This window comes from Trichomycterus rosablanca, chromosome 23 (assembly GCF_030014385.1).
Source record: "Trichomycterus rosablanca isolate fTriRos1 chromosome 23, fTriRos1.hap1, whole genome shotgun sequence".
In the NCBI taxonomy this organism is placed as follows: domain Eukaryota; kingdom Metazoa; phylum Chordata; class Actinopteri; order Siluriformes; family Trichomycteridae; genus Trichomycterus; species Trichomycterus rosablanca.
In genome coordinates this window covers 7,783,993-7,810,184 of record NC_086010.1, presented here as the reverse complement: position 1 = coordinate 7,810,184, position 26,192 = coordinate 7,783,993, and the positions used below count along the sequence as shown (strand labels likewise).

General features: G+C 39.8%; 1 protein-coding gene across 1 annotated transcript in view; it reads right to left on the bottom strand.

The window, feature by feature from the left end:
• The window catches only part of pou6f2 (POU class 6 homeobox 2), a 107,438-nt gene extending 81,719 nt beyond the window's left edge, over positions 1 to 25,719 (bottom strand). Inside the window, exons 1-3 of the mRNA XM_062985573.1 lie at positions 25,527 to 25,719; positions 4,419 to 4,516; positions 110 to 332 (exon numbers count right to left, since the gene is read on the bottom strand). Of these exons, the coding sequence (XP_062841643.1) occupies positions 110 to 332; positions 4,419 to 4,516; positions 25,527 to 25,680 (475 nt within the window). The 5' untranslated portion in view covers positions 25,681 to 25,719. The remainder of the gene's footprint in view (positions 1 to 109; positions 333 to 4,418; positions 4,517 to 25,526) is intronic.
• Positions 25,720 to 26,192: the final 473 nt, after the last annotated feature.

Genomic DNA, 26,192 nt, shown 5'->3' with positions numbered 1-26,192 from the left:
TACTGAACGGAATACAGCATTCCAAGATCAAGCATCCATGATTAAGAAGCATAAGGAAACAATAAAGAAGTAAAGGTAAAGTGCAGGTTTTATTGTATTTTGAAGTTACCTTGCAGGTTCTGTAGCGGTAGAGTCATGATGCCCCCGGCAGCCGCAGCGGCCACCAGGCCCTGGATATTGGCAGCAGTGGGTAGAGAGAGGAGCAGGCTCTGCTGCCCCCCGAGGTGCCCACCTGCATTGAAGGGGATCAGAATGGGCTGGTTCAGACCTGCAGCGCCACCCGACATCACGCCACTCACTGCCGAGGCCAACTGCTGCGCCACCAAAAGAGACTGTAAGAGACACACAATACAAATACATTTTTTAATAAACAAATCATATAATTTTATGTTTTGCACAGGCCATGCAGTAACACAACCAAAACTGGACACCAGTGAATCACAAAATTTAATTCAACTCAAAGTCTTTAGTGTATAAAGTTAAGACTTAAGTTTCTTTACATCTTTTTATGCTGTTGTCCTTATGCTGTTGTCCTTATGCTTTATTTTCAGGGGCATAGTCATGAAACCGTGCTGAGCCTTCCTTAATCAGTTGGAGTGAAGTTTAAGGCTATAATGAAGCATAATTGATTTTATAGAATTAATTTCGTATTCCTGTTAGCAATGGGTGAACTTAACAAACTTGAGCTCAATAATTCAACAATTAGGAGAGGTGTCCACATACCTTTTTTACTCCAAGACCATAATGTTAAAATACATTGGTGTTGGGCCGCTCAGGTGGCACAGCAGTAAAATACTCTAGCACACCAGATTTGGGTTTTCGAATACATCGTACCGAAACTCAGCTCTGCCACGCGGCTGGGCTGGGCAGCTGCATGAACAACGATTGGCTGTTGTTCATAGGGTTAGGTTCATGCCGGATCATGGGTCCTCATAACTGGTGCAATTATGACCCCTGCTGGCTGATTGATGGCGCCTGCACAGGGCTGAGAAATAATGCCGATCAGGGTGTGGCTCTCCGTACACAGTGCTGATCGGTATATATGAACTTGACTCGTGCAGGTGAAAAATGCAGTCTGTACTGACATGATATGCTGTACAAACACTGTGCTGAAGTCACCAGGTGAAAGATTTACAAGCATATGAAATGAACTAAGAAAGGACGTACAAGAAAATAATTTATCTAATTTTTTTCCATACAGTCCGATTTGCATTTCTCAAATTTCAAGCTAGAGATGATTTCCTCTTTACAGACCTCATGCGATGAACGTGATGCAAGAGTGGCTCATTAAAAAATAAAATTCCTACATTCAATTAATACTACATGAAATGCCAGTTCAAAAATCTTCCGCAGGCTCTGCAGTGTGCTCCGTTCATCCATAGATTAAACACCACTCCATGTTCAAACAAGCTGCCAAAATTCATTTCCTTCCCACGATTGTTTTTGTTTAACATCCAAGAATGTGCCAATCGGCATTTCGTTCAGAAACGCAGTCGTTAAAAATTGACTTGGGAAGGAAATCAATTAGCCAGTGAAAAGACGGCGAAGGCTTTGGTGACAACATCAAGTGACGTCTGTTTAATCTTGCTGTTTAAAGTCTGGGATGTTGATAGCTTTTTAATGTTCGCTCTTTATCCTTACATGAATGTCACTCTCTGGTGTGATGTAAAATAAATTATAATTAAAAGCACTGCATATTTCTGACTGTCAGTTTTTGGTTTAAACTGCATTTATTATGAAGTCCTGCTTATGATCTCTGAATCTACACTGATCAGCCATAACATTAAAACCACCTCCTTGTTTCTACACTCACTGTCCATTTTATCAGCTCCACTAACCATATAAAAGCACTTTGTAGTTCTACAATTACTGACTGTAGTCCATCTGTTTCTCTGCATGCTTTGTTAGCCCCCTTTCATGCTGTTCTTCAATGGTCAGGACCCCCACAGGACCACTACAGAGCAGCTATTTAATTGGGTGGTGGATCATTCTCAGCACTGCAGTGACACTGACATGGTGGTGGTGTGTTAGTGTTATGGGGAACCCTGGTCCGGCTCATCCCACCCTATAAACAACAGCCAATCCTTGTTCATGTAGCCGCCCAGCCCAGACGGATGGCCGAGCTGAGATTTGATACGATGTATATGAAATCCCAGCTCTGGTGTGCTAGTGTATTTTACGGCTGCGCCACCTGAGCGGCATGCGTTTCACATTTTGATAAAGTGCTTCAAGCTTGCCAGTTAATGTTTTAAATTTACTAATCAAAAATAGAAAGAACAATGCCGTTTAGGTGGTATTTGCAATTTTAGCTCTCAGCTCTGCCTGCCAGCTGGGCTGAGCGGCCACATGAACAACGATTTGCCTGTTGTTCAGATAGGGGTGGGATATTAAAAGCCGAATAGGGTCTCTCTCATAACTAATGCAATTACGACCTCTGCTGGCTGATTGATGGCGCCTGCACAGAGACGGGAAAAGAGTGCTGTCAGGGTGTGTCTCTCCGTACACAGAGCTGATCCGCATTGCACTCGTCAAAGTGTAGGTGACAAAATGCATACAGCTGCTGCCCACGTGTCGGAGGGGGCGTGGGTTAGCTTCGTTCTCCTCAATCAGAGCGGAGATCGGCATTGGTGGAGAGGAAGCATGGCGCAATCGTCAATTGGACACGCGTAAAGGGAGCAAAAGAGGAGAAAATGCATAAAAACAAAATTTAAAAAATAGAAAGAACAGAAACTGGATATTTATCTACAAAAATGCCTCTCAACTACAATATTACTGGAAAATCCAATGAGCTTACTGTCAGTTGCACACATGCTAGTACTGTCAATATGCTGAGGACATTTCTTATCCACCAACTACAGCATATAAAACATACCGCTCAATCAAAATAAATGACTAAATAGTTTAACAAAGTTTCCAACATAACAAGCAGTTTGGTTTGTCTCTTGGCACTAAACTCTCCCATTCTTCATAAACACAGCCCCTATTAAAAAAAACCCAGATACCCGAAGCTGCCTGGCAGGTGAAGCTGCTGAGAGATTGCCCACAATCACACTGATGGCAGGCCTCTGTCGGTGCATCGGAGAGAGAAAGCGAGGGAGACGGACTCATGTAGGGCTAACTGCCCTCTTACAGATCCAGCTCTGTAATGGCAGAGTGCACAACATCGGATGTCGGAGTGAGAATCCATCAAAACATATTGATCCTGAAACAGGGGAATTGGCTGTGCCAACAGGAGAGACCACTGTGGCTGAGAACTGTTTGCTTTGGGACTACGACCTTGACAGGGCTCATATTTTAGAGCGAAAGCATGAGGGGGAAACCAAATGGTGTGATGTATGGATGATCATCATGACTATTTCTCTTTCTTCTTATGTGTACTCCTGGGCAGAAAATGGGCCCCCAAAACCCAAAATTGCTTTTAATGGTCCCAACAAAAAAATGGTGGTCAGAAAATTAGCAACAACTGAAAGAAAATGGACTTCAGATACCTGGGCTACTATTTGCTTGTCACTGTTTGTTGCTGCAGTGAACTGTTGGGGCCAAAAGCTGGAAACAGGGACAGTCACTTAAACTTCTGGTATGCAAAGATAAATTCATGATAAGATTTAAAAGTTTGATATAAAACACAAAATTACTCAAGATTGGGTGTTCAAATTTTTCCAAAATATCTTCATAGCAACGTGTTCTATAGCTTAAGTATAAAATGTCAAAATATAGTGATATTATGGACGTTGTTGATAGTAATACAGTGAGTGCAAAAGATCTAATACCATAAGTGAGAAATGCTTCTGTTTTGGCACCCAGGTGGCTCTTGCACACCAGCCGAGATTCTAAACTCCTCGGTTTGAAACTCGGCTTTGCCACCAGTCAGCTGGGCGCCATCTAGCGAGCATAATTGGCAGCGCCTGAAGCAGACACTAATTGGCCACCATGTCTGCTAGGGCGGGATGACCGGACTATGTGGGTGGGATGTTCAAACGCTGTGTAAGGACCCTGATTAGCAAATAGAGAGGCGCCTGTGCAGAATGCATAGGTGACAAAGGGCTAAGGGCTGCGTGCGGGTCGGAGGAGGCGTGAGCAGCAATATACCCACCTCGACTGCAATCGGGGATCCCCCAGCAGCGAAAGACAAATTGACTACGCCAAATTGTACCAAACGTATTATTTGTACATTTTCCTTTTCACTGTAATGGCAACATGCGCTCAAGCTAGCATGGACTCCACAATTATCTCATTGATCCCAGCATGATTTCACAAAATTCTTGCATTTAATTTAATTTAATATTTGGCATTCATTGTCTTCAAGTGACCCCATAAATGTCGTGTTTAGTTTAGTTCTGGTAACTGGGGAGCAAAATGCATGACAACAAGCACTTTTTAATCTTCCCTGTGTGGGTGTGTGAGATTTGTGGTCTTACCTGGGGTCCAACTGGATAACCAGGATGGGGCTGGCACATGTGACCCTGCTCAGAGGGGCTACTGCTTGCGTCCGACTGGACTGACCCACCTCTGCCGTCTAATGAAGAAAAAGAAGATAGAAGAAATGTAAACCTGCACATTCTGCAGCTGTGATCCTATTGTATCTGGCATTAGTGTCTGTTAGTGTTTAGCTTATTAAAGCTGTAACTGATCACACGAATTGTGCACAAGACCAGTGGCGTAACCAGGAGTTCATGCACAGTTTTAGTTATTTTAATATTTTACTTAACGAAAATATTGTAATATAATAATAATGACCTGGTGAGTGTGGTGGGGGGGGTTGAGTTTATGTCGTGGAGACCCCTCCCCCCTCGCGCTTGGGCCCCAATGCATGAACAGTATCAACCTGCACCCTGGTAGCAAATTATAACTCAATAACTCAGCTGTAAATCAAGTGACCTGGCAACTACTCTCAGGGGCATGACTGAGACTGATTTGGTTTTGGGGATTCCAGTAGCTAGCTGCCAAACAGAATTTACTTCTACTAATAGTAACTTTCTTTTCTATGCAAACTTCCTCCCTATATTTCTGAAATTGCAAATACAAGAGTTGTGCAATTAGCATCTAGCTATAAACATGTGTGAACTGCGTATTTACATAACATCTACGTGCAAACCGCTTTTGCACCTAGCCTTGTTTACACATTCTGTAAATAAGTAAATTCTATCGGTTTCTATTGCTATTTTTCTTTTCACCAGGACCTACACACACACAGAGTTAGGCAGCATCATGCTGTGATACAGAAAGCCTTTAGTAGCAGCCGGGGAGTGTTGTGTTAAAGTGGTTTATAAAGAGACAAACACATTCAACCCTAAACACACATCAGCGCCGAGGCACAGCGCTTATCACATTTTTTATACCACCCATTCTACTGCTACAACAGCCATTTACATAGCCCAGAATATCTCTTGACCTGTAAACACCTACATTTACTTCCAAGCTCAGCGCGTGCATACAACCCACCAGCAATTGAGAGTTAAGGGCCTTGCTGAATAACACCGACTGTGGAAACCTGAGCGGTGGGGCTACAACTAGCAAAATTCCAGTGTTTAGTGTGATACTTTAACCGCTGAGCTACCACAGCCCAGGGCCCAGTTTGTTATAAATTTAGCACACATTTTCATCCTCTAAAAGGATCAGATTTATCATTTATTTGGTAACCACTTCATTACATATAAGGTCTTAAACATGGATTTAACAAGGAGTCAGGTGGTATCTGGCACCAGGACAGTACCAGCAAGTTTTTGATGCCTGGAATCAGAAATCTGAGCATCGACTCCAGGTCATATTTGCCTACATGTTTAAACTAAGATGACAGTGAACCTGTTGACATAATTCCATACAAAGTCTTAAACATGGTGTCAACAAGGAATCCTGTGGTATCTGGTACCAGGACAATACCAGCAGGTCCTTCAATTTCTGTACGTTGCAAGAAGAAATAATAGTGCATCATGTCTTGTTTTTACTTACAAAATTACAATTACCGTTATGTATTACTTTTGCATTTAACTCTATTACACTATTACACTAACTCTATTACAGTAAATTAATCTACTATTCACCAGAGCTTTAGAGCTTTAGATTGACTCTGAAGCTTTAGAGTTGTTTCAGTTTTTGATGCCTGGAATCAGAAATCAGAGTATCGACTCCAGGTCACATTTGCCTGCACGTTTAAACTAAGATGACGGTGAATCTAATGAGTACTTAGTAACATGATGTGGTTTTTAACCTTTTTTGGTTAGTGACGCTATTTTTAGTGACCCCAATCACAGTCTTGAAGTCTTCAAGCAAGAATAGGCAAAAATTCTACTTGAAGTAAGACGTTAGCCATGAACAGAACAAATTGGGGGGCTGCAAATATACTGGAGAAGGAGGTGGGGAGGGGGGGATCTACAGAGAAAGGGTATGTCCTGCCATTTTAAAACATTTCTACCATATTAACAACTGACAAATCCCAATTTTAATTTTTACATCATTATATTTGGAAGGACATTTTTAGCATATCTTAATATTGAGGGACCTGTCTTCTCCAATATGTAAGATAAGATAAGGTAAGATAAGATTCCTTTATTGATCCCCATGGGGGAAATTCGAGTGTTACAGCAGCTCCAGTACAGTGTAAGTAAATAGAGTAAATCAAATAGAAAATAATAGAAAAATATATTCTATATGTAAATATATACATATGTGTAAAGAATGAAATGTAGAGTCCAGTGCTGGGGAAAAAGGGGGGGGGGGGGGGGGGGTCTCGAGTTATTATATGGGGGCTGGCTTGTCAGTGTGAGAGCAGCATGTGTATTCTGCTATTATTATACAGTCTGATGGCAGTTGGCATATGTACTATGATTAATACCCTGATTAATAGGAAAAGTGATGCAACATAGTGGAAAACATATTTAACTTTTGATCGTCCATAGATATTTTTTATGCTTTTCTAACTTTGTTTAGTTTTATTTATTTATTTTTTTGCTGTGCTTTGTGACTAGCAGTAAACCATGTAAGAATTAGATGCAGCAATTTTGTAAACAGGACTCATGTTGACCCCTGTCTCAGCTTGTCTTGTGGCATTGTTGTAAGTTGATGATGCACACATGGACAGATGTGTACCATCCTTAATACTCTTTAAATTAAACATTAACAAGAAGAATTTTTTTTTTGTTTTGTTTTTTTTTATTGATTGATTGATTGCAGTTATTACAAGCTATAGATACTAGTTATTTACTAACGTGCAGTTAAAATTCCTTTTTAATTTTTATTATCATGATCAGTATACAGTATATCTTATATCATTGGTTTAGCTCAAAGAAAAAATGGTTACAGTTAAATAATGAAAAGCGATTGATTATCTAAGTGCCAGCCAGGGAGTGTGTATGAATAGTCCAGACAGACTGAGCCTGCAAGGCAGCAGCTAATTTTTTCCCTCCAAAGTGCAAAAAGCGTGTTTAATTGACGCCATTCATGCTCTGTTTTGCCATGGAGTTTCACCCCCTCTCTCCAAGACAACTACAAAACAATCATCATTGCATGGCACCACCTCAGACATTTCAGAATCAAATGGCTGTTATTGAAAGCTTTCTGAAGCGGCGGGTCAGCGTCTGGCCCCCGAGTGCATTTATGAATCAATTTCACCCTCCATAAAAAAGAGGAGTTTTAACACTTTAGCTATTTTAGTGGAAATCCATTATATAATAAGTTGGCTGGCATGAGCGGAGGGGAGCTGCTCAATCGAGCCATTCAGAATCAACAGGCCAGGGCACACTGAGCTCTGGGTAGATCTTAAATAGCTCCCCTCCTGCCGCTTCCCTTTGTGCTACATTATCTATTTAACATCTCATTCCGCTCGCTTTCGGCAAATACATTATCCCCCACAAAGCAACCAAAAACGTCTTCTCTGCTTTTCAGCTGCCAAGTACCCAAGAACATGTTGATTAAAGACCTTAAAATCCATCAACCTGCAGACAGGACTAAAGTTAAACTGAGACAGACCACTTATAAAGAGCCACCCTCAGGCCAAAACAGTCTAGTCATTGGGAGGCGCTCTTGTCGGTGCACTCTCAGTGCTGATCCCAAGCCTGAATAGAAATAGGAGTGGGGGTTCTCCCCGTGTCTGCATGGGTTTCCTCCAGGAGCTCCGGTTTCTTCCCACAGTCCAGAAACATGCAGTCAGGTTAATTTGAGGCACTGAATTTCCCTTGAGGTGAATGACTGTGTGCGTGTGTATGTGTGTCTGCCCTGCAATGGAGTGGTGCCTCATCCAGGGTGTTACTGTGTGCCTTGCGGCCATTGAAAACCTGGTATAGGCTCCAGCAGCCACCCAACCCCCACCCCCGAGACAGTTGGATAAGCAGTTAAGAAAGTGAGTGAGCGAGTATGTGAGTTAACTACACAGTCACCTTACGATGATGATCCATAGCTGCACCTTGTTTGAGGTATAATGCTCACAGCATTTAAGCAAGCAGCTGTGGATCCTTCAGCAGACACTATTTTGCCTTTGTCGTGTTGGTTTGCTCATGTTTCTCTGGTTTGGTTTGGAATTCTCTTGTCTAGTTCATACCCTTGTTAGTTTGCTTATGCTCCTTGTTTAGTTCATGTTCATGTCTTGTCTTAGTCTAGTTCATGTTTAGGTTTACGATGCATTTTTCCCAGCATTGTACCAACTTTTTAATGCCATTAGCAAAAAAACTTTTTTGGTTGAGTGTGTAGTCACATGAAAATCTTCTTCCCCTTAAAGCTTCTTTAAGCGTCCAAAAAGGTGGAAATTTTATGGCGCTAAATCCGGACTATAAGCTTCTCTCTCAGTCTCTCAGACACGACCGATTACTACTCCTCTCACCCTCACCAAAATACAAAATATAAGTGCTGAAAAATTAGATCCCTCGTATAATACCCATATCACTATTGTAAAAAGTCATTTGCCTTTTGAATTAGTTTACAAAATGTTAATGACACTTTAACTGAAGACAGCCAGGTTAGATTTTTGGCAGCTGTGTAGAATATCATTTTTCCTCATCCTAAACCTTGCTATCAAAATTAAAGTCACCATATTTTTTACAAGAACACTGTGCCACCTTCTACAGGAACTTTTAGCAACAACTTATCCATCGACTCAGCTAATGTCAGGGATCATTACATGTAACTGTGTCAAAGTTACACACACAGCAATACAAACCTGAGAAATGGTGGCCACCTGATCAAAAAAAAGAAATAAAAAAACATGGATGATATCCAAAACGTTATGGAATAATGTTCTATTGACAGATCTATCAAAATGGGAACTTGGACTGGGAACTTTGGACTTTTTTGGCAAAAAAAAAAAAACAGGTTATAGAATGTGATTTCTCTTATGTGGCTCAAAAATAGAAAGCAGTGTTGATGGTGTATGACTGTCCCAAGTATTTAACGCAACATAAAATATAAAACATTGAACATAATACGACCTGACATTTGCTCCCTCTGCAGTTTAATTTTAGCCAAGAAAAGGATTACAGCGTTGACAGAAAATGCAGTTACATACATGTTTCTGCTACATAAGTAACAAGGACATTTTAGTAAAAATCATTTCATATTTATAGATTTACATATAGTTGTAGGTTCGATGGATCCATATATACGTATATATTATCTGCATATATATTCACTGCAGTGACACTGACATGGTGGTGGTGTGTTAGTGTGTGTTGTGCTGGTATGAGTGGATCAGACACGGCAGCGCTGCTGGAGTTTTTAAACACCTCGCTGTCACTGCTGGACTGAGAATAGTCCACCAACCAAAAACATCCAGGCAACAGCGCCCCACAGGCAGCATCCTGTGACCACTGATGAAGGTCTAGAAGATGACCAACTCAAACAGCAGCAATAGATGAGCGATCGTCTCTGACTTTACATCTACAAGGTGGACCGACTAGGTAGGAGTGTCTAATAGAGTGGACAGTGAGTGGACACGGTATTTAAAAACTCCAGCAACGCTGCTGTGGCTTTTCCATTCATACCAGCACAACACACACTAATAATACCTGCTCTGTAGTGGCCCTTTGGGGGTCCTGACTTTTGAAGAACAGGGTGAAAGCAGAAAATAAGTCGAGAAATAAATGAACTACAGTCAGTCATTGTAGAACTAAGTGCTTCTGTATGGTAAGTGGAGCTGATGAAATGGACAGTGAGTGTAGACACAAGGGGGTGGTTTTAATGTTATGGCTGATCAGTGCATATATTTATATCGGTCTAAAAATGAATAAAAAGTAGTTGAGTCCAATTTTAAATGGACTGAATTGAGCTGATATATTTTTTTTTTATGTTTTAATATTTTTATAGTTGTAATGTGATACAAATCTTTGCTTTCAAAATCAAAACCCAAATGTGCTGTTCGATGGGGTGTTGATTTAGCCACCAGACAGATGGACACATCTGTTCACCAAGCTCCCTCCACAATCCTCATCCTCCAGCAAAGTCAACTCCATTACCTTAAGGTTGAAAAGAGACAAATATCGGCTCATCCTTTTACGCCCATCTGCAAAAAAACGAATCTTCAAGGTCCAACCCTGAGTCTGAGGAATCCTCTGATCCTTTTAGAGGAAGCCAGAGGAGTCCCGGGGTCACCATTCTTTTCACTCATGCTAACCTCTCCTCAAATTATCTTAACTATATTTGCAGCAAATAGGATTCAGCCTCCTGACCGCCATTGTGTCCCTGTCCTACAGAAACACTCTGGATATTTTCTCCTGAAAGGCTAATTCATTCAGTGTCTCTACAGCTTTTACACTAAACTCTCAATTTAAACTGCCACCGAGTTAGCTGGTACTGAATTGGGGATGCTGCATTTATGCTGATATTGCTACTGATATATATGATACTGATATAAATGACAAAATGACAGTTTATATTATTATATTTAGTGTTGAGTGAAAAAAATCTAATTAAAAAAAACCTAATTAAGCCGCTCAGGTGGCGCAGCAGTAAAAACACACTCTGGAACACCAGAGCTGGGATCTTGAATACATCGTATCGAGTCTCAGCTCTGCTTGCCGGCTCGGCTGAGCAGCCACATGTACAACAATTGGCCTGTTGTTCAGATAGGGGTGGGATATTAAGCCAGATAGGGACTCTCTCATAAATAATCACGACCTCTGCTGGCTGATTGATGGCACCTGCACAGAGACGGTAAAAGAGTGCTGTCAGGGTGTGTCTCTCTGTACACAGTGCTGATCCGCCTTGCACTCGTCAAAGTGTAGGTGACAAAATGCATACGGCTGCTGCCCACGTGTCGGAGGGGGCGTGGGTTAGCTTCGTTCTCCTCAATCAGAACAGGGATTGGCATTGGTGGAGAGGAAGCATGACGCAATCAGGCAATTGGACACGCCAAAAGGGAAAAAAAGGGGAGAAAATGCATAAAACTATATATATATATATATATATATATATATATATATATATATATATATATATATATATATATAAAGCCTAATTGTTCCGATATTGTTCACTCATTGTACAGAGAATCAGCAGGTAGTGCTGATGCCCCACGTCTCTGTTGAAGTTGGGCGCATTCACTACCAATGTTCCACTCAGGTGAGTAAATGGGTGAGTTTACAGGGCCTGAAAACAACGATGACTAAATGAACAATTTAATTACAACCATTTTTATTTCTTTTATGTGTTAAATTGACCTTCCATAAACCTTCACTGCATCTTCTCATCATCCTTCCATGCTTTTCTTCATCCCACTTCTATTTCCTCACCTACACATCCAGCGCCCCTGTCCTCCACCCCAATCCAACTCCTCTGTTTTTCAGTCCTTTCATGAAGGATGAATACCTATCATCATAAACACAAGCAGTCTGAGGGTACCATCGCCGCCCTGCTGCAAATTCTCCCTCTCTCAAAAACTCCTACGCAAGGTCGTCGAGCGCCCTGTCCTGACACCCAGCGAAGGGTGCGAAAAAGAAAAAATGCTCGCAACCTGAGCTCAGCTTTGAAGCCGTGAAACTCTATTCTGCAAGAACAGAAGCACCTACAATTTCTCATTCCGTATCTTTAAGTATGAAAAGATGTGAGTTTGCAGCAGGGGTGATAAAATCAAAAATATTCTTTAGATAACTAGTATATCTTATTTTTTTTTCTTTCTATCTTTTTCACACAAACATACACTGCCTTTCCATATAACACAGTACACTCCCGCCTCTCATCTCTTCAGCCTCTGGTTTCAAAAGATGCGAATAAGGTAGAAGGACAGAAGGTTACGCATTAGTACTGGTCAGTGCTCAAAGAGAGTCTGTCATAAATAATAAAGGCTCCGAGAAGGCCGTCCAGGCTCTTGTTAACGTCTGTAAACCTCATCGTGCACCTTGCTACATCAGAAAGAATCGAAATTGTCATTTCGGTTGACGCTTGATCACCATGATTAGGTTATGGCTTCAATTATAGCATAGTATAGTGTGAGGATGAGTAACATGGAACGAGATGAGATAAGGAATCTATTTGAAAAGTTCTATACACCACCCAAAAAATGGAAGCAGATTATTTATAGCGTTCACATTTGTTGGGAAATGGAAAACAGTTTGTTTCCATTGCTTTGTAAATTTAAGATGATATGCTGCCCTTATCTATTCCAGCAGACATACAGAAAGATTAAAGTATGGGCCACCGGGAGCCACAAATACATCTGCAGGTCTCAACTGCATTGTTAGTAGATAGATAGATAGATGGATGGATGGATGGATGGATGGATGGATGGATGGATGGATGGATGGATGGATGGATGGATGGATGGATGGATGGATGGATGGATGGATGGATAGATAGATAGATAGATAGATAGATAGATAGATAGATAGATAGATAGATAGATAGATAGATAGATAGATAATTGTGCAGATACCATGAAACAAAACTATCTATCCATCAATCTAATCTATTTAAGTGAGTATGGTGTTCCATACTAACAATGCAGATTGTTAGCAGATTAAACCGGGTTTTGATGATGTTGGTGGAGAGTGCTGTATCAAAATCCTAATTAAGTTGAGATCTAGTGACGGCAAAGTCCACTGTATGTGATGTAGGGACATGTTGTCGGCAGTGGTGAGCGCCTTATAATAGAGGCGCCGGGTATAACCCCGCACTTTAGATAATAGAGGATGAACCCAATTGCAGGAGACTTAACCAGGAAAGAAGAGAATAATAACAAACTAATGTCAAAATTAAATAAATAAATAAAGTAAAACTATAGTTCGCAGTCCGAAGAAGGACTCAGGAGTGTACTCCACTGTACTCCACACAACGCAATCACCAGGACACACAGGAAACATAGGGACCGACTTGAGAAGAAACAAATGGGTGAAACTGTCAGCTACTTAGTCCTCCAGTAATTTACAACCAAAATGTTCGGAGAAACAAGACCAGGGAACTGGTAAAAATCAGCAGAGGCTTAAGAATTTGAGAACCTGAAGGGTGCCTGTGGCAGCTACAGTAACCAGAAAACAGTGACCGTTTACTGTTTAATGAACATTAGCAAGCGAGCTATTGGGAAAAACTGAGTTTACTAGGACTAGGAATCTCTCAGCCCAAAGCTGAGTCTCTAGGAGGCCCCCAGGTATAGTAAGTAACATTTACAAAGCAGGGAATGCTTTGAAGTGTAGTTCAAATAGAATACACTTAATTGCTTATAACTGGTGGCAGTGGCTTAAGTAGGAGCTCATGGGCCCCAGTGCAAAAAAATGTTGGCCCCCCTCAACAAATTTCATATACAGTGTATCACAAAAGTGAGTACACCCCTCACATTTCTGCAGATATTTAAGTATATCTTTTCATGGGACAACACTGACAAAATGACACTTTGACACAATGAAAAGTAGTCTGTGTGCAGCTTATATAACAGTGTAAATTTATTCTTCCCTCAAAATAACTCGATATACAGCCATTAATGTCTAAACCACCGGCAACAACAGTGATTACACCCCTAAGAGACTACACCCCTAAATGTCCAAATTGAGCACTGCTTGTCATTTTCCCTCCAAAATGTCATGTGATTTGTTAGTGTTACTAGGTCTCAGGTGTGGATAGGGAGCAGGTGTGTTCAATTTAGTAGTACAGCTCTCACACTCTCTCATACTGGCCACTGAAAGTTCCAACATGGCACCTCATGGCAAAGAACTCTCTGAGGATCTTAAAAGACGAATTGTTGCGCTACATGAAGATGGCCAAGGCTACAAGAAGATTGCCAACACCCTGAAACTGAGCTGCAGAACAGTGGCCAAGATCATCCAGCGTTTTAAAAGAGCAGGGTCCACTCAGAACAGACCTCGCGTTGGTCGTCCAAAGAAGCTGAGTGCACGTGCTCAGCGTCACATCCAACTGCTGTCTTTGAAAGATAGGCGCAGGAGTGCTGTCAGCATTGCTGCAGAGATTGAAAAGGTGGGGGGTCAGCCTGTCAGTGCTCAGACCATACGCCGCACACTACATCAAATTGGTCTGCATGGCTGTCACCCCAGAAGGAAGCCTCTTCTGAAGTCTCTACACAAGAAAGCCCGCAAACAGTTTGCTGAAGACATGTCAACAAAGGACATGGATTACTGGAACCATGTCCTATGGTCTGATGAGACCAAGATTAATTTGTTTGGTTCAGATGGTCTCAAGCATGTGTGGCGGCAATCAGGTGAGGAGTACAAAGATAAGTGTGTCATGCCTACAGTCAAGCATGGTGGTGGGAATGCCATGGTCTGGGGCTGCATGAGTGCAGCAGGTGTTGGGGAGTTACATTTCATTGAGGGACACATGAACTCCAATATGTACTGTGAAATACAGAAGCAGAGCATGATCCCCTCCCTCCAGAAACTGGGTCGCAGGGCAGTGTTCCAGCATGATAATGACCCCAAACACACCTCTAAGACGACCACTGCTTTATTGAAGAGGCTGAGGGTAAAGGTGATGGACTGGCCAAGCATGTCTCCAGACCTAAACCCAATAGAACATCTTTGGGGCATCCTCAAGCGGAAGGTGGAGGAGCGCAAAGTTTCGAATATCCGCCAGCTCCGTGATGTCGTCATGGAGGAGTGGAAAAGCATTCCAGTGGCAACCTGTGAAGCTCTGGTAAACTCCATGCCCAGAAGAGTTAAGGCAGTTCTGGGAAATAATGGTGGCCACACAAAATATTGACACTTCAGGAACTTTCACTAAGGGGTGTACTCACTTTTGTTGCCGGTGGTTTAGACATTAATGGCTGTATATTGAGTTATTTTGAGGGAAGAATAAATTTACACTGTTATATAAGCTGCACACAGACTACTTTTCATTGTGTCAAAGTGTCATTTTGTCAGTGTTGTCCCATGAAAAGATATACTTAAATATCTGCAGAAATGTGAGGGGTGTACTCACTTTTGTGATACACTGTATATACACAGTGCAGTGGGGGCAGTGCGGTGGGGGGTTGAGTTAATGTCGTAAAGGCCCCCTAACCCCCATCCCCCCCCCCCCATCATGGACCCCAGTGCACTTGCCCCCCCGGTAGTTACGCCCCTGACTGGTGTCTTATCTGTGCTCACATGAACAGCGCAAGTGTGACGGCAAAAATTATACAGAACTACACCAGCCAGTCCTCTGCCGTACTACATTTGACCACCCGGACAAATTTTCTCTCATCAAGAGGTAATATGTGGGCTTTTTTGGCAAGATACCACTTATTCAATGTACTTTTTAATAGGTAGACAAAGCTGATTTAAATCACTGGCATGTTATTTATGCAATGCTACAAAGTTAAATATCATTGAAGAACATTTCACACCACCAGTTAATAAGTGAGCGCTCTATAATAAAGGCAACAGGTATAACTCTGTACCTCAGATATTAGAAGATAAACCCAATTGCAGGAGATTTAACCAGGAAACAAAAAGAAAAGAAAATATTCACAAAAAATATATAATAATATAAAACTAATGTGGGTGGCACGGTGGCTCGGCGGGTAGCACTGCCGCCTCACAGCAAGAAGCTCCTGGGTTCGATCCCCAGGCGTGGCGGTCCGAATCCTTTCTGTGTGGAGTTTGCATGTTCTCCTCGTGTCTGCGTTTCCTCCCGGAGCTACGGCTTCCTCCCACAGTCCAAAGACATGCAGTCAGGTTGATTGGAGACACTGAATTGCCCTATAGGTGAATGGGTGTGTGTGTGTGTGTGTGTGTGTGTCTGCCCTGCGATGGACTGGCGCCCCGTCCAGGGTGTTACTGTGTCCCTGGAGTCCATTGAAAAGCTGGGATAGGCTCCAGCACCCCTTCGCGACCCTGATTGGATAAGCGGTTAAGAAAGTGAGTGAGTGAATAAACTACTGTCAAAAAGTAATTTAGGATGATGTAAGTGTATTTTTGACCCTGCATGTTTTTAGAAGACGTGTTTTACACAATTAGAGAATTTACAGTCCAGTGTCATCTGCTCACAAAAAAGAACAGAATTAATATTAAAATTAATACTGCCATAACACATATGGTCCTTATTAAGGATTTATTTATACTGTACATGTCTCACAGGTATATTTTTAGAGCAGTGCAAATCTACCACCACTTTTGGCCAAAAGTTGACCTGAAAATAAAAATAAGGTTATTTTAATAGTTGGCTGCAAGCAAAATGCATTACCACCACTGTGCAGACATGAGTACACACACACATTAGGCTGTTAAACCCTCCCTTTTAAGGCCCTGTCACTAAACACACACACACACACACACACATTATGTTTGTGTAATCAGCTTAGCTACAAATAGGAAGGAGGCCGGCCTGGTCCTAATGCGAAGAAAGCCTTGATGTGTTTTACTCTGCCTAAGTAATAAAGTGACACGCGTGGTCTTTTGAATGAGCCAGGCGTGTGTAAATAGGGCCCGGCGGCCCCAAGTGCCTCTCCTGAGGAGTTAGATCTCATTATAGACATGGCCCAGGCCCTCCAGTCATCTGCTTAGAGCCCGACATCTCCCTAATGCATGCCTACCAAGCATGTGTAATCTGCACACTAATGTGCCTGTTGTGCCACAAGCTACAGATAAGATGCTACTCAAGCGCAGGGTTAGAGGGAGGTAAAGGGGGTGCGTGTAGGACCTGTAGTAGGCCCGCTTTTGTTTTGGCATGCAACATTACAGGTTTATAAAGGGGATTTAAAACACCTCTTGTATTTGGCACATTAGAAGGTTAGTAGGTGAGATATTTGGTCTTCTCCGAAAGTATTTCTTAATTAAAGTAATGTCGATGATGGAAGTACTTTCCATCATTCATGACGGGGATTCTGCCACCCTGCCCCCTCAGACACTGGCAGTCATTTTGTGTAGACGTCCGGCGTAATAGACCGTTGTTTAAAAAATTTGCACTGACCCTCGTTTTCTACCCGCTTAACTTTTGAAATGCACAATTTCGATATAAGCACAGTGAAGCATAAAGCGTATCCATCTGACCACAACAGATACATTTTCCTCTCAAAGTCGCCCTTAATTACACAAATCAATACACATTTTATCCATTCCCCCCCCTTTTTTCTCCATGCTGAAGGTGACCCCCCGGGCTAAGACCCATCCTCCATCTCGGCAGATTCACTATAAGTGCTGGCCATTTGGCTCGGGCGTTAAGTGTACAAAATGAGCGGTCCTGTCTCTCCGGCCTTCTAGTTCTGACAGCCTGATGATACAAGCATCACGTCCAGGCTCCACGATAAAATGCATACTGACAAGAGATGAAGCTTTGCTCGCTGAATATAATGCTGAATTGTGCCTCCGAGTGTCTTATTATCTTGTCTCGGGATGCTGGAGAGGAGGTGGATTTTGGAGAAAAACAGTAGATGCCATGGTGTACCCTCACACGCCCGTGCACACTACTTATGCCTTCTAACCACTGCTTTTTACTACAATAAACAAGAAAGAGGTCGCTGAGGGTGCTTGTGTGCGGCGGTTCGAGAGGAAAGTAGCAGAACGAGCTTTTAAAGACACAGGAGTTCAGGCAGCTCCTGAGTTCAGATACATTTAAAGAAGGTATCATGTTCAGGAGTCAAATGGGCCATTTCCGTCCCCAGGACATTATACACTGATCAGCCATAACATTAAAACCACCTCGTTGTTTCTACACTCACTGTCCATTTTACCATATAGGAGCACTTTGTAGTTCTACAATTACAGACTGTAGTCTATCTGTTTCTCTGCATGCTTTCTTAGCCCCCTTTCATGCTGTCCTTTAATGGTCAGGACTCTCCCAGGACCACTACAGAGTAGGTATTATTTGGGTAGTGGATCATTCTCAGCACTGCAGTAACACTGTGTTAGTGTGTGTTGTGCTGGTATGAGTGGATCAGACACAGCAGCACTGATGGAGTTTTTAAACACCTCACTGCCACTGCTGGACTGAGAATAGTCCACCAACCAAAAATATCCAGCCAACAGAGCCCCGTGGGCAGCGTCCTGTGACCACTGATGAAGGTCTAGAAGATGAACAATTAAACAGCAGCAATAGATGAGCGATCGTCTCTGACTTTACATCTACAAGGTGGACCAACTAGGTAGGAGTGTCTAATAAAGTGGACAGTGAGTGGACATGGTATTTAAAAACTCCAGCAGCGCTGCTGTGTCTGATCCACTCATACCAGCACAACACACACTAACACACCACCACCATGTCAGTGTCACTGCAGTGCTGAGAATGATCCACTACCTAAATAATACCTGCTTTGTGGGGGTCCTGTGGGGGTCCTGACCATTGACGAACAGGGTGAAAGCAGGCTAAAAAAGTATGTAGAGAAACAGATGGACTACAGTCAGTAATTGTAGAACTACGAAGTGCTTCTATATGGTATGTGGAGCTGATAAAATGGACAATGTGTGTAGACACAAGGAGGTGGTTTTAATGTTATGGCTGATCGGTGTACATCCAAATGACTGTGGCTTAACTAGTTTCTCACTTTCTTTGTATACCAGGTGGCCGCAATTGCAGCAGCAGTGACAAAGCTGTTTGACCGCCCCACCCTCAGACACAGCCAGACTGGCTGTGTCTGAGGGTGGGGCGGTCAAACAGGTTTGTCACTGCTGCAATTGCGGCCACCCGGTATACTGTTGATATGTTGTAGGGTCACGGAGAACAAGGAGGCTTTATGTACCCCCTCCCAAAAAAAAATACGGTGAGTCTTGCCCTGGGATATCCTTAAAAATTTCATTAGACTGACAATGGGATCCTCTCAACCAATCAGAAAGCTGGCAGTGGGCCAAACAAGCATCTACAAGAAACCCCAGTAGTCCAAAATCAGCCATTAAGGTTGCCAATTCATGTACTTCATTTTGTGCTTTAAAGCTACATCATGGTGACAGTTTCAAAAAAGAAAACAAAGGCACTTATTGAGAGGAATTTTATCTCCTGTCTGTGCAAAAGCTGTCTCGTTTTCTCTTTCCTTGTTATGCTGGTTGGCATTCATAAAGCGCGAGCTGGTGTCTGATGCATGTCTGATGTATTATTTATCTCAAAACACCAACCGATGCTCTTTAAAGTTGCCTTTAATGTCTGGTGTAATGCAGTGAACACCTGCTTCTGTTTAATATGAGAGGATTTACTGAGTGCTGAGATACCGCTGCCTGTACGGGCATGTTTAAATAATTATATGCTTAATACGCAACCTGAATTTAAAAGACTAAACCAAAGTAAGTCATTTAAATAATCATTTAATCCTTAACATTTAATTAATTTGTTCATTCATCCTCTATAACTGCTTCGTAATTACATGAGTTAAAGTTGATCACAGTCTATCCCAGGAGCTTTGGACAGCAGGTGGCATTACACCTGACCTAGTCTCCTGGGTTTGGAATTTTACTTCCCAAAAACAATTGACTTTATGGTGGGTGGTAACAAAAACACACCAATCTAAGTGGAGCTCAAAGTTACAATGGTATCCAAAGCAGTTGTGTCCCAAATCACACCCTATTGTACTAAATACCATGCCTAAGTAGTAAGCTTTGAACATACACTGATCAGCCATAACATTAAAACCACCTCCTTGTTTCTACACTCACTGTCCATTTGTAGTTCTACAATTACTGACTGTAGTCCATCTGTTACTCTGCATGCTTTGTTAGCCCCTTTCATGCTGTTCTTCAATGGTCAGGACACTGACAGGACCACCACAGAGCAGGTATTATTTAGGTAGTGGATCATTCTCAGCACTGCGGTGACATTGACATAGTGGATCAGACACAGCAGCGCTGCTGGAGTTTTTAAATACCGTGTCCACTCACTGTCCACTCTATTAGACACTCCTACCTAGTTGGTCCACCTTGTAGATGTAAAGTCAGAGACGATCGCTCATCTATTGCTGCTGTTTGAGTTGGTCATCTTCTAGACCTTCATCAGTGGTCAAAGGACGCTGCCCAGGGGGCGCTGTTGGCTGGATGTTTTTGGTTGATGGACTATTCTCAGTCCAGCAATGACAGTGAGGTGTTTAAAAACTCCAGCAGCATTGCTGTGTCTTATCCACTCAGCACAACACACACTAACAAACCACCATAATGTCATAGTCACTGCAGTGCTGAGAATGATCCAGCACCCAAATAATACCTACTCTGTGGTGGTCCTGACCATTGAAGAACAGCATGAAAGGGGGCTAACAAAGCATGCAGATAAACAGATGGACTACAGTCAGTAATTGTAGAACTACAAAGTGCTTCTATATGGTAAGTGGAGCTGATAAAATGGACAGTGAGTGTAGAAACAAGGAGGTGGTTTTATTGTTATGGCTGGTCTGTGTATAAATGCAGTGTGGATGCAGTACAAATTAACATGTAATGTCAGCATAAATAATAAATAATTATAATTAATTTTATAAATAGGAAAGGCGTGACTGGAAGGTCTTTAAAGTAACAATATAAAAGAAAATAAAAAAGAAATTAAGAAAAGAAAAGGTTATGAGGCCAGTTTTGCACACAGCCTAAAAAAAATTAAATAAATAAACGCAAGAAGGAAAAAATACTAGTGTCAGCATCACACAAAGCTGAATTCACATATTTAAAAAGAAAGAAAGACAAAAAGAAGACTTTACTAGGGTGAGGAAGGATAAAAAAAAAGATCTTCTAAAGCATACTAGTGCATATATAGTATTGAGCACATAGAGTATCAAATCTAAAGACAATTAAAATACATAAATTAAATAATGTTAATAGAATACGAGTCACCTAGTGAATTATGCTAATATTATATCATATATAAGCATATAAGAATACATCATTTTACTACTTAATTAAATATCTATATCTTCTCTGTAGTTATGCAATACATGTTATTCAATATATGTAAAACTCAGATTACCTTCAATCTTGGTTATGTTTGTGCTGTTTTTTTTTTTACTTTATATTGTTGAATTTTTATAGTGTGTATTTGATGTATAATGCTACTGGGACTTTAATTTCCTTCGAGATCTATCTATCATCTATATACTGTATATCTGTCCAGCTTTCCATTGACATTTTTAGCATAAGTGTACATATTAAGGGAAAAATCATCAATAATTAGAAATAAATTACATTTAGTATATAATATCAATGTAATGTTATATAATGTATGTAAAGCTTTATTCTATTGTATAAATTTGTAAGTGACTCCCGGATATTTGTCACCGGACAGATTTGTGTTAATGTGTGTGTTCATGAGTGCTTCACTATAGAAAGATGTGTGTGTATATTTAGCAGGGAATAAAATGTTAAGAATATGAATTGATATGAAAAATACAGTTTAAAAAAATATACAGAAATTCAGCTTAATAAAAACATTTTATATCAACACAAAATATAAAACAGGACGTGTGTGCACAGTGTCAAATTTCTTATATTCTTAGTATAATAAAATATATAGCATGTGCTTAATATGATCAACTTACAAGTCAACTAGTTGTTATTTAAATCTAAATCTAATATCTGTTATATTAGAGTTATATTAAGGCTGCATGTTAGGTGAAATGATGGCAAATACATTGAACAGCACCAAAATAAAAAAAAATACTGTACGATACATTTTTGAGGGGGAAAATATTTGCAGTTAGTAGTTATTTTTAATTTAAATATAATAAAATAAATACTAAAATTAATTAATTCATAATAAATAATTTATAAATAAATAATTTATAATAATTATATTAAAATATTAATATGATTTTAAAAAAATATGAAATATAAAATCTGATTGTTGCTTCACAAAACAACACTTGAACTGAACATTGTGATGTTAAATATATTTCATAAAAGAAAAAAATCCTAATAATATAAATAAATCATGAATGAATATAATATATAAATAAGACTCATATTTGTAAATAGAAGTGAGCATGGAACACAAGGTTGTACGAGTGTATTTGGGGGTATACAGTATTCTTCTCTCCACGCTCCACACAACAATCACATTTCTCTCCCCTTAGGCATGCCACCTTTCCCTCATTTTTATCTCCAGTCTCAGCCAAGAAGATCACAAATGTGAAGAAATGTCACTCTGGGTGACAGATGAGTGCCTGGGTGTCTCCTGATGCCAGTTTGCCCCAGATTCTGTCACATTTCTGTGCATGCTGAATGGAATCTGTGTGCTCTCATAATGCACCCTAATGCTAAGCCATTCAAATGATTTGGACAGGTTAGTAGTAATAAAAGTTTATATACCTATTATACATATACTGATGCTTTAGGTCTAATTTTTCTCATTCATGGTGAAATAAAATTAAGAGAAGATGTATAAATGGTCTCATTTTACACATCAGTAAGATGCTGGGATTAGAGAACAGTGCTCCAATTAAAAATATAAATCCAACAGTGTCCGTGTTCAGAAACTGACCACTGATCGCAGCTCGAGTCTCTAATTGTACACCTGTGTGAAGTGTTCTTAATAAAGAGGTCAGTAGGTCTAAACAATATTCAGAAATTCCAACAACACAGCTATATATGCTGTACTGCTGAAGTATGGTCATTGCTGTGTAGAGAATAGTCTATCACCCAAATTGCATCTGGTCAGTGGGAGGTGGGGTCCTCCTCAATTGATAAATGGGGTGGAGGGGATGACAGACCAAAAAAGGGCCACAGTAAGTAATTGTATACCCAAAAATTGCATCTGTATAGTAGGTGTATTCTTATGAGTGCATAGAGACGTATACTCTGGAATGCCCCCCTTCACAAACACACACACACACACACACACACACACACACACACACACACACAGCCAATCATGTTTAATTAAGTATTGATTAAGTATGTGTATAACCCTCTTAATTACAAAACTCAATTCTTTAAGCCACACCCATTACTAATGGGTGCCTATAAATACAAATAAATTATACAACTATTTAATTAATTTGATTAATTTTGACTGCAGTGTGAACAAATCCAACTCATCATGGTGGCACAGCTGGTAGAGTGAGTGCCACGCAGTATAACATGGATACTAAGGGCCTGGGTTCCATTCTCCTTATATGAGGATTGTCTTACATTCTTTCTACATCTGTGTGGGTTACCTTTGGTTGCTTCAGTGTTCTTCTACTTCTTAAAACCATGCAAAAGGTGGACTGACTAATTTAGATGGCACTATATGTAAGTATGTAACAGTGTGTTGACTTGCAATGAACTGTGCCCTATACAGGGTGTATTCCCACCCTTTGTCTAGTGTTTAGAATAAACAGAATAGAAACATTTTCAGACAGGTCTTTTTAATTCAGCACAATCACACACATATGTAAATTAGGTGTAATTCCCTTTTTATGATTATTTGTCACTGTAACTGTAATATTTTGGTAAAGTTGAGAATTTTCCCTAAATATTTTGAATTATCTCAATGACTGTAATGAAATATTGTGTGTTTTGATATTTATAGTCAATTAACCCAAAAAGTTTTTGGTTTTTTTAATAATAATTACAATGTTTTAAATGTATAATTACATATGTAATTACAATGTATTAAAAGTAAATAGAACTCATACATATTTATGTGTTTGATATTAAAAATCCTGTACATGAATGTGTTAAATTGTATTGTATAAATGTTTTACTTGATATACAGTCAAGTTGGCCAAAGAGTCATTTTGTGTATTCTGTAGTAGTCTCTACTTTTCCCCTTTTATTACCCCTCCTCCATTCCGTGCAGCAACTGCCCTGCACCCCCCAGGGGGCTCAGCCTTGTTTTAAGTACCAATGGGGGAAAAAAACTTTACATTATGCATCATATTAATAATATATTAACAAACTTATTTGCAGGTACAGATGAAACAGATCTAAAGTAAAACCTCAGGCAGAATATAGTAGCAATAATAAATATTATTATTATAATTATTATTATTGTTTTTTATTATTATTGTTATTATTATTATTATTATTGTTATTATTGTTATTATTATTATTGTTATTATTATTGTTGTTATTATTATTATTGTTATTATTATTATTAATAAGTACTATTATTATTACAAATTATTATTATTATTTATTACCTTGAATTATTAATAATAATAATGATGATGATGATGATTATTATTATTGTTATTATTATTATTATTATTATTATTATTATTAACAATAATAGGTAGTATAAGTTGTATTACAAATTATTATTTTTTATTACATTGAATGAACAACTATAATAAATAATAATAATTATTATTATAATTATAACAATTATAATTTTTAATAGAAATGATATTTACTATTTTTAATGTATTTATTAATCATTATTCTTATTAATTTTAACTGTAAATATAATTATTTATTAATAAAAATTACATTATTACTACATAATTATAATAATAATATTAATTATTATTATTTGACTTAATAAATAATAATCATTATTATTGTTAATAATAGTATCAATAACAATAATTATCATAATGAAAAATGTAACAATAATATTAATAATTCAGATTAATATGAATACATTAATAAATCTTCAGATTATTGTCAATTATTATTGTCAATTATTGTAGTGTGTATTTAAAAAGAGTTTGATTAAACTGAATAATTCAACCACAAACAATCTGAGACAAAGTTTTAGTTTTACAATAATTTGTCACTGCTTTAAAAGTCACTGTGTAAGTTGTGAGGCTGGTGACTTACAGCTTTTTAAATGTTGCAGAATTAAAATGGAAAAATACATCAAATAAATATATAAGAAAAACGAAGAATTAAGAAATCATTCATGTAAAGTGATAATATACTGATTTTTTTTCTTTTACAATAACTTTAAAGGATAGAAAAAGAATATGTAAAAATGATGCAGTTATTAGGGATATTTGAGGGAACACATGGCAACACTTTCTGCAAACTTATCCTCATAAATAATTGTGGCTCAGTGTGTAAATGTTTAAATCAAAAGCAACAGATGCACCAGGACTTAAATCAGGTCTAAATGTGACTTACAAATTCGAAACAAAATCCAAACCTACACATCAATACAGCCCTTCCAAATCCTTCAAGCTAAACTTTAACTGCTGCTGGATTCTCATCCACTCGGCGCCCATGTGGCCCCCAGATTTACCACCAAAAACAAAATCCCTAGGTACAGGGTAGACAGACGATGAAGGTGCTACTCACAGTACAGCTTGTCCTCAGCATCCGGAGGCAGGAGCAGAGCTTCGTCGTTGATGTCGCTGTCCGGACTCGGAGCCGGCTCGTCGTCTCGTAGCTCGGTTCCTTCCATCTCTCCTCGCAGGGAGAGCAGCGGCTTGCTCAGCTGCCCGGTGATCATTGGAGCCTGGAGCGATGGAGGGAGGAGGGAGGGAGGAGGGGAAGATACTGCACTGGTTAGCACTGAGTACTCTCACTCACTCTCAATCACATATACACACTGCCACATGCTCCGTGCTCATCTTCATACACACACGTACATATACTCTATCAACTGATTCATTCATTCATTCATTCATTCACTTAGTCACTCACTCACCCTCAATCACATATACACTGCCACATGCTCCCTGATGATCTTCACACACACACACATACATACATTCATTCATTCATTCATTCACTTACTCACTCACTCACCCTCAATCACATATACACTGCCACATGCTCCCTGATGATCTTCACACACACACACATACATACATTCATTCATTCATTCATTCACTTACTCACTCACTCACCCTCAATCACATATACACTGCCACATGCTCCCTGATGATCTTCACACACACACACACATACATACATTCATTCATTCATTCATTCATTCACTTACTCACTCACTCACCCTCA